This window comes from Nicotiana tabacum, chromosome 7 (assembly GCF_000715075.1).
Source record: "Nicotiana tabacum cultivar K326 chromosome 7, ASM71507v2, whole genome shotgun sequence".
NCBI lineage: Eukaryota > Viridiplantae > Streptophyta > Magnoliopsida > Solanales > Solanaceae > Nicotiana > Nicotiana tabacum.
The window spans coordinates 49,355,198-49,365,298 of NC_134086.1; the positions used below are offsets into that span (position 1 = coordinate 49,355,198).

Genomic DNA, 10,101 nt, shown 5'->3' on the forward strand with positions numbered 1-10,101 from the left:
AAATGACAGAATGGACTTACTCCAATTTCCAAAATTCCATTCTGATCCCGATACCAAAATTTTCACTGTCGACCGGAAAATGCCAAATTTCCAATTTCACCAATTCAAGCCTAAATTTACCACGGACCTCCAAAATACATTCCGGACGCGTTCCCAAGTCCAAAATCACCTAACAGAGCTAACCAAATCATTAAAATCCAAATCCGAGATCGAATACTAAAAAGTCAAAACTCGGTCAAACCTTTCAAATTTAAAGCTTCAAACTGACAACTATTCTTCCAAATCCATTCGGATTACCCTGAAAACCAAAATCGATGATTTACATAAGTCATAATACATTGTCATTCTCGAGAACTGGTGAGCGAAGTGCAAATTCTCAAAACGAGTGGTCGGGTCGTTACACCACCCTAAGGTTGTTGGTTGAAGAAATGTAGTTAAACAAAACAACCACAAACCAATTGCATTAAGAGTTGAAAATATTTCATTATAGCAGACAGTCTTTATTCAATTTATCAACACAATTAAAACTCAACTATAATTCTCCAGAACACCTCAATACAATCTATCAAAAAATTGTAGCGACTTTATCCATTTTTGTTTCCTTTTGGGAGCACTCTTACAAGATCTTTTATTATGCCCTTCTAGTCCGCAGTTTTCACATGAAACCTTGTACTTCTTTGCTTTTACTTCATCATATGGTTTGTATATTTGTTTTTGAGGTCTCCCTGGCTATCTTTTCCTAGTAGGTGGCTTTACAACTTCTTCAGCTACATGTTGTGGCACATTCCATTTGCTTTCATCAGGCAACTGGTCTACTGGTATTTCATAAGTCTTCAAAAGACTCTCCCTCGTGTAATAAGGAGAACAATAGTTTTCATAAGACTCTCTCATGTGCCTCAAAGCCGCCAAAGCATGTGAACAAGGAAGTTCATGAAGTTGGAACTGTCCACAACTACATCTCTTGTTTTGAAGGTAAACAATAAATCGCTTCACACCATCTATCACTGTATGGATGTGTTCTATGGAAGCCCTCACCTAAAATTTAATTACAAACACACAATAAGTTGTCAGTAACATGTATAAAATAACTACAATTAAATAACAATTTATTTACAATTAATAGTACATATTTAGTTTGATGGAAACATTGATCTGATGTTACTGGATATAGCTTACTCTCATCTTCTGCGATAATGTCATGTTGTCCTCCAACTCTTTGTTGTATTTTTTCCCAAGGTATGTGAATGTACTCTTTGCTTTCAATAACTTTTTATTATTCCAACTTTCAAGAAGAGTCCTTATGTACTCTAATAGTTCTACTACGGGCAGCTCTCTTGCATTTTTTGTTACTGCATTCAATGACTCTGCAATATTTGATGCCATCATCCACGTTCTGTTCACCATAGCATGTACCTGAGACCATCTATGATAGCCAATATCGTATAGGTATGCTTTAACACGCGTGTCGATCTCTTCAATCTTTGACATTCTTTCATTAAATTCATCAATTGTGTATGATCGTGCCGGAGCAAAGTACAATTTGCTTAACTTTAGATAACCCTTCTTGAACTTTGACCTTACAATTGTCCAAATATGCCACATGCAAGCATAATGTGGTATTCCAGTATAAATAGTAGATGTTGCCTTCAAGATACTCTCATTCCGGTCCAAAACAACACATATATTTGATTTTTCACCATACAGATGTTTGAATTGCTCAAAAAACCAATTCCATGCTATGTTATTTTCTGAATCAACAATAGCATATGCCAGTGGTAATATTCTACCTATCACACAGGTGGCAAAAAGAAAATCAAGAAGGTGACAACTTTACAACAATATTTCTACAATGAATCTACAATACCTGCTGCATCCATTGTGCTACCTGTTAACATTATTCCCCTATATGCCGACTTCAAGATGATTCCATCAACTACTACAATTGGCCTACAATACTTCCCACCCTTGATGGATGTACTAAGCGCAACAAATGCACACAATAAACAGTCATCTTTAGTCTTCTTTAATTTAAGTACCATCCTCGGATAAGTCTTCTCTAGAATATACAAATAACATGGCAAGCGACTGTAGGAATCAACAGGATGACAACTCAAAAATTACAAAGACTTTTCCTTTGCTCTCCAAGCTTGCATGTATGTTAAGTTGACACCATGATCCGACAACATGTCAGTTTGTATGTCTTTAGGTGTGTATATGTAACGACCCAACTGGTCGTTTTGAGCAACTGCATCTGGTTTGGTAGTTTGAGGTCACGAGCAGCTTCATATTATGTGTATCGACTTACGTGCGCAGTTCGGACGTGAAAATATGAAAAATATAGTAATTTCTAGAGTTAAAATTTGGTTTTTAGTTGACTTTGGTCAATATTTTTGGTAAACGGATCCGGATCTGTGTACCGATGATCCCGAAAGGTCCAGGGTAAAATATAGGACTTGGGCGTATGCCTGGAATTGAATTCCAAGGTCCCCAGCCTTAGAAAACAATTTTTGAAGAAAATTGTTGTGTTGATTTTTAAAGGAAATAAAAAAATGAATTAATGTTTGAACTCGTTAGTATCGGGCCCGTATTTTGGTTCTGGAGCCCGGTACAAGTTTTTTATGATATTTAAGTCCTATTTGTAAAATTTGGTGAGAACCGGAATTTATTTGACGTGATTTGGACGTCCGGTTGAAAAGTTAGAAAATCATGAGTTTTGAGGTTAAGTTTATAGTTTTTGATATTATTTTGATGATTTGATCTCACAAAAAAGTTCGTATGATGTTTTTAGACTTGTGTGCATGTTTAGTTGGGAGCCCTGAGGGCTTGGGTGAGTTTCACATAGGTTTAGGCTATGCTGCGCTTGTTTTTGGATGCTTCATCGTCGTTTCTTCAAGCAAAAATAATACCACATTGAGCAAATGATATCCAAATTTTGTTTTGTTTGAACCATTAGATCCATATAAAAATTATGGAGACATAGGAAAAAGAATTATCAAATTTGGACATCTTATGAGGAAGTTATGCTCATTTTCATGTTGGGAAAAATGGATGGTTTCTGGTGTGTTCGCAAATGCGAACTTTTTTATCGCATTTGCGATGCCCAGTTCGCAAATGCGAGCTTTTTGTCGCAAATGCGACTTCTGCCAGACTTGATTTGTTTGCAATTTGCGAAGGTTCGCAATTGCAAACGCTGGGTCGTAAATGCGACATCTGAGACCTGTTAAGTGAGATTTTAGACGGGATTTTCACCCATTTTTCAACTTTCTCAAACCCTACACCTCCATATGCAATTTTTCAAGGTCCCAAACTTCTCCAAATCATTGGGTAAGTGTCTCTAATCAATTTTCAACTATATTTTGTGATTATATCTTAGATTTAACATCAAATTCATGAGAATCTAAAGGAAACATTTGGGAAAAATTGTGAAATCTTTCAAAAATGTAAAATGATGATTTGAATGACCAAATGGTATCAGAATTAGATAATTTTTATATGGGTGAACTCGTAGCGGAATAATTGTTCGATTTTGGTAAATTTTGTCGGGTTTCGAGGTGCGGGCCTAGGGAGTTGACTTTCGTTGACTTTTTGCAAATTGTATAAAAATCATAGTTTTGTCAATTGAAATTGTTTTCTCTTGCATTGTTTGATGTATTCAAGTTGTTTTTTGCTAGATTGAGCCGAGCGTTGATTAATCGGTAAAGGAAAAGCTAAATTGAGTATTGAATTTGATGGATTGAGGTACGTATCTTACCTAACCTTGTGGGGGGGGGACTTCCCCTTAGGATTTGAGTCTTCTATGCTATTTGTAGTCCGTGCACACGAGGTGACGAGTGTGTGCTCGGACTTATTTGTGAAAAATTTGCCTTTAGGTTTCTTAGGTCCTTATATTCATTATGTGGGAAGTATTTCCGTTATGATTGAGTTTCTTAATTGCTTAATTTATCTCTATATGCTCCATACGATGTTGTTAGCTTCCCTCTAACTCTTACTTGTTACTTGACCTTATTTGCCTTAATTGAAGCGATTGTTCTCCTTATCATTTTGTTATCTCTTAATTGTAAATTCCTCTATGACCCCGTGTATATATGCTATGTGTCCAAATTGTTGTAGTTGTCGTAGTTATCACGTGCATGTTACGACTTGTTGTTTTGTTAAGGTTAAAGGGCTTCTTGGGTTTTCCATGATTCTCGTGTTGTCATGTATTCATACTATTGGTGGTGGAATTCATGTTATTGGATTGTTTGATTGTTGTTGATTATCCTTTGTATTGCTGCTGTGTGTTTATTTTGGGACTACGGGATGGTATCCCGGGAAATCCCCCTGTATGTTTACTTTGGGATTACGGATCGGTATTCCGGGAGATCCCCCTGCATTGTTATATTGGAACTACGGGATTGCACCCAGTTGATTCCCCCAATACTCGGTATTTATATTTGGGACTACGGATCGGTATTCTGGGAGATCCCCGCGCAGTATGAGTTGGACTACGGGACGACACCCAGGAGATCCACTGGATATTTATATTTGGGGACTACAGGATGGTATCCTGGTAGATCCCCAGTTTCTATCTATGTGTGGAGTTATGTTCTTTTATGTGACTTTCTCTCCGTTGTATTTGTTGTTATCAATGCAAATGTTTTACTGTTTAGATTTACAATACCTCGCCATATTTATATATATATTTCAATACTTCCAAATTTCAATAATTGTTACATTTTTAACTCAATTAGTTTCTCAATTGAATTCCCTTAAACCGTTTGAGGTTGTATTTTACTTAAAAAGGAATTTCTACTAATTTAATTTATTAAATCCCATGTTAAAGGTAATAAATCATTTGATGTTGTATTTTTATTTGAAAATTGTATTTTCTTTATTCAAATGATTTCTAATAATAACTTCATCTTTTCTTGCTGAGTTCCTAATTGGTTTAGAAAATGTACTCTACTTTATGTTATGTAAATGAGATTCCTTGAACATCTTAATTGCAGTGGTTATGGACCCTATGTACTGAGTAACATGAGAACGTCGTTGTACAAAGTGAGATAGAAATATTTGAGCACGAGGTGCCAGGTATGCTAAACGTTTGCAAAGTGAGGTTATTATATGAGACACTGAGTTTGAGATGACTAGGATTGTGCATCACAAATGATATGATTTATTAAGTTGACATCGTGTACATGGCGAAATTAGAAGACTTTATTTCTCGCTATCAAGACATTTCGGAAGCATGCCGTGGGACCCCGAGGGCGGGAGGCCATGACCGAGTTCTCAGCCTCGGGGCTCGTCGAAGCCCGTCTCGGAGGAAAGAAGGAACGAAGCCAGGACAGAGGGGGAAGCCCCCTAGGCACATGGCTACGTCTGACAGGCTCAGCCTATCCGGAGCCTATGCTGAGACATCACGTCTAGCCATCCCATCCCCACATCTTTACATTTAATGAACTCTGTACCATACCGTGTTCCTTCGCATATATAAGGGGAACCCATACCATTTTGTAAGGGGCTGATGTTGCTCCATTTCTCCACAAGTGCAATAATCTCCCTCTCTCTCTCGTTTCTTCTAAGTTGTTTGCTCTCACTGGCCCGACGCCGTTTTAGCATTTATCATTCTTTTACTTGTTCTTCACTATATCGTTCAATATTGGTAGCATAGAGCCTTGTTCGATCATATCTCTACTTTTTACCCCATTCCTGACTGCCCTCGGTAGCCCAAGCTCGGCTCAAACCTTGGCCCCCGTCGACCGACTTTGCATCCGGGCAACAGGCCCCTTTGGTTTGATTACTTCCTCGTTTTAGCTCACTTTTCATCATTATACTTAGCATTCTTAGCATCAACTACTCTAAAAACTAGCTCAGGAATAGATCACATATTTTTAGAATCCCATTTACAAATTTAATTGTTGTTACCATTTCCACGGTAAACAGTTTAGCGCCCACCATGGGGCTAAAAATAATAGTGATTATTTTCTTGCTGGTTTCGTCACACAAACGCACATTATCTTTCACGCTTTTTCTTGCCAAAGATCTTTTGATTCTAGGATAACGCCCAACTAGGTAAGCAAAATCGAGAACGACTACCCCGAAAGTCATAGCGAAGATAGTATGGCTGCTCCAGAGGTTGGAGCGACACCACAGGACCCCAATAATGCATTTGGATCAATTCAAGCGGACACGGGGTTGCATGGCGCGCAACAGGTCAACAAAGCCTCGCGCACCAATGGTATCACATAGCGTGTTGACCAATAGGAAGCTCAAAAAACCTCGGGCCTGGTAGAACAGGAAGTTAGTCTTCATGTTATTTTTGAAATGTTGCAGGCGTGACAGTTGGCTATCGCTCGGCTGCGAAGTCGCCCGGAGACTCCAAACGGAGTAGCGCCGGAAAAGTTTCCTTACGTCGAGCTAGTACCCGAGAGATCAAGTAGCGACGGATCGGTAGCCGACCCCGCCGTAGTGAGGATGCTTGGGAATCTCTTCGAAAGGATCGAATCAGGTTCGTGGAAGCTCTTACAGCAACCGTCTCCCGTGGACAACCATCTGGGAACCTCCTCAGGTTTGGTATATCCAAGCAAACTACCGACAAAGAAGCTGATGCCAAACGGATGGAGGTATCATCCGTGCGCTGCGAATCGCTGCGAATGGAAGGAACGACTCGAGATGCAACCTACCTCGCAACAATAGGGAAATAGCCCGAGGACAGCACCCTCGAGGAACCTCTAATGGAACTAGATTCAACAAGGCACATCTGGCAGGGAAACCCCGCCCAGCCGAGTATGATTTCAGCGTTGCTATACCAAACATTGTGATCACCATAAGTGAAACTAGGAATGCCAGGCGGCTCGGACCTATTCGACCAAAACTCCTTCAAGAACTATGGCCTGGTGCAGGAATCGCAGGTCGTGTGCGGTCACCGGCTCAAAAGAGAGACAACCATACTATTCGATAGAGATCGCAACCAAGTATCATCGAGTGGTCAGGCTCGAGTCCAGCTCCAAAGGAGGAAGGAGATTGGGAAAAATGAGCTAACAAGCCACATCGTATTGCCACGATGGTAAAAGGGTGGTGACACCCTTTAAAGATCCATAAAGTGTAGAGTGAAAGTGCTCATCACCGGGAAAAGACGGGTCCAGCGAATATTCCCAAAAGACACCCTTGCATCCAAGGAAAGGGACGCCGAGACTTCGCCTCGGCCTCGTATTAACGCGTTGGTAACCCCCTCCCTCATTTAACCTATTTTAAGTAAAGCATCCGTTCATGAGTATAGGTGGTTCGATCAGCTATACCGACAGTGTCAGACCAAAGCCAATAGGGCAGTTCGGAGTAACAAACCAAATCACTCCCGCACCTCAAATCTTTGATGGATTCCAAACGCCGATCGCCACAACAATCAGGAAGGCTGCTCCCTTTATACAGCTTGCCTGAGCTCGATTTGGAACACCGAGCTCACAAAATGCGGACATGTTATTCAGATGACAACAGGCACACCGCCCGTAGGCGACTTCGGCCCCACTCCGCCAAAGGGATGAAACCCCATAACAAAGGTCGGACTAAAGTATTCGACAAGGAGCTGCACGCGACAAGAGGAAATCCCTTGCCATATGACCCATCACCGGCATCAACGCTTCCGCCCTCGAAGGTATCAAAGGGTAAGTAGAACCACATCTTCGGCCAAGCCTAGTTGAGCATAGCAAAAGGTTGTGTCGGGGCTCACGCCTCGAAATGTTGCCTATGCATCCCGCAGCAAGGAAGAACTACTCCGCTCCTTTGTTGTTTTCTTTTCTTTTACTAACCTATATGCAGGCAGGCAACCGAGGCATTCAGAAGTTCTAAACTCCACTCGAAGATCCGAGGCCTCTGCGGGACCCATCGAGCTCTCTTTCCTCGACTGGGTTTCCAACCTAAAGAAGGTCCCGCCAGCAAGATTATTAACTGAGCAGCGCACCCCCCAGAAAAGGACCCGACGAGATCGCAATCCTTTCTTCTATAGTCAGACGACGTGCAATGACCTCCTCTTAAGGACACCGTCCCCCCCCCCCCCAAAAAGGCCAATAAATGGTGGGCTAAGTTTCAAAACGGAATCATGTAAATGGATCATATGATCGAAGGAGCAGCGCCCATGCGAGCCGAGCTTAGAACAATGGGACAACATGTATTTGCTGCATATATTTATGCCAAGTAACAAATAATACCTTTTCAGCATTTCATACTTCGAAAAAGGCTATTTCAGCATATTCACGGTGAAGGCCTCTCCGCCAAATACGTCCCGAGATACTCGGAGACTTAAATAATTTAGTGCCCACACGACCCCAGGGTCGGAACTCCGGGCTCATCAAGCCCCTATAAGGAAACTCCGGGCTCATCAAGCCCCTAGAAGGTAACTTCGAGCTCATGAGAAGCGATCTTCAAGCTTAAACAAACTCGATAACTCGGAGACTGCCGTTGATCGCCATATGACTGGAAAACCCAAAACTGTAAGACCCCTAGCAGGTAGCCTCAGCATAACCAGATCTATTCTACATGACAAACAAACTGTAAGACCTCAATAGGCATGGCAAACTGTAAGACCTCAATAGGCATGGCAAACTACAAGACCTCAATAGGCATGGCAAAATCGTAAGACCTCAATAGGCATGACAAACTGTAAGACCTCAACAGGCATGAAAATCCCAAAGTTTAGGCTATATGTCGCATTTGTAAGAATCCCTAAAGGGTATACCCTCGACGTAGACGCCTAATCTCTCCCTTGGGATAAAAAATGTCAAGGGCCAAATGCATATGACTACGGTCAGAACGGTTGATACAACCAAAATAACGCGGCTTAGGGAAGCCCGACTATCACTAAAAATCGCAGGCCACTACTCTAAATATACTTTGAAAAGAACCGGTTAAAACAGGCTTCCCTCAACAGGCTAAAACGAGCTCCGACCATGTCAGCAACAAATTGCAAGAGCTTCTATCTACTCGACCTATGAGCTATGAACCTTATGAGGTGCTCGAAATATCACCGACAACGACTTGAAATCGAGGTTCCTCTAGAACTGACGATGGGTCAGGCAAAAATACACTATAAGACCTTAACGAGAGGAAATAAAGCCTACAAAAAAAGCCCATGGGCAAACACAGCGTAAGAGCCATTGTCGCCAGCTAAATAAGCCTACGGGCCTCATATTGAAAGGTTTCTACGACCAAACAGCGTAAGAGCCATTGTTGCCAGCTAAAAAATCTTGAAAACCTAAGGATTAAAATGAGCTCGAATCGTATCCCGATTCGGAGACCGGATCCAAAATAGTTAACTATGAAAGCCTCCTAGCCATATACTAAAAGGTCTCAACGACCAAACGGCACAAGTGCCACTATTGCCAGCCAGAAACTCAAGGGAATTTAAGGGTCAATTACAGCTCAAATCCCAGCGCGACTCGCAGACTGGACCCAGAAATTGCAATATGCCTAAGGGCACGACATAAGTGCGGCCCAAATATATAGTACCATTTACAGTGCCTTTTGTACAGCTAAAGAATGCAATGTTCGTACTCCTAAACTGCCACTTCTAAATTATACTAGCAGGGCTTGCCCGTGCATCGCAACGGGCCCAATGGGAGCAATTTTTTTTCAAACATCTAACATTATGAATATTTTAGAACTATACTACAAATAATAGTTGATGCTTGTCCGCATATCGGACTCCCAGGTAGCTGCCTCGGCAGGCTGACCTCTCCACTGAACACGAACTGAAGGGAACTTCTTCGATATCAACTGACAAACTTGCCGGTCTAGAATAGCTACCGGCTCCTCCTAATAGGTCAAGTCCTTGTCCAACTGGACAGTGCTGAAGTCCAACACGTGGTATGGATCGCTGTGATACTTTTGAAGCATGGACACATGAATCATTGGGTGCAGAACTGATAAACTCGACGACAATGCAAGTCTATAAGCCACCTCTCCCACTCGATCAAGAATCTCAAAAGGACCAATGAACCTAGGGCTTAGCTTGCCCTTCTTCCCAAATCTCATCACGCCCTTCATGGGCGACACCCGAATCAACACTCGCTCTCCGACCATAGATGTCACATCACGAACCTTGCGGTTGGTGTAACTCTTCTTCCTGGA

The 10,101-nt window shown here is 41.6% G+C and overlaps 1 protein-coding gene across 1 annotated transcript; it reads right to left on the reverse strand.

Annotated features, from left to right (window-relative positions):
• Positions 1-729: 729 nt before the first annotated feature.
• Positions 730-2,039, reverse strand: LOC107823554 (uncharacterized). The gene is made up of 3 exons (XM_016650230.1): positions 1,865-2,039; positions 1,177-1,787; positions 730-1,035 (listed from the first exon to the last, which is right to left on the reverse strand). The coding sequence occupies exons 1-3, from the start codon at positions 2,037-2,039 to the stop codon at positions 730-732; spliced, it is 1,092 nt and encodes a 363-aa protein (XP_016505716.1).
• Positions 2,040-10,101: the final 8,062 nt, after the last annotated feature.

Bases quoted from the DNA above. Each gene is read 5' to 3' on its own strand.
- LOC107823554 (XM_016650230.1), bottom strand. From the start codon at position 2,039: ATGGTACTTAAATTAAAGAAGACTAAAGATGACTGTTTATTGTGTGCA. The intron at 1,788-1,864 runs GTATTGTAGATT...CCTGTGTGATAG, and splicing joins TAGCACAATGGATGCAGCAG to GTAGAATATTACCACTGGCA. The intron at 1,036-1,176 runs GTAAGCTATATC...ATTAAATTTTAG, and splicing joins CATTATCGCAGAAGATGAGA to GTGAGGGCTTCCATAGAACA.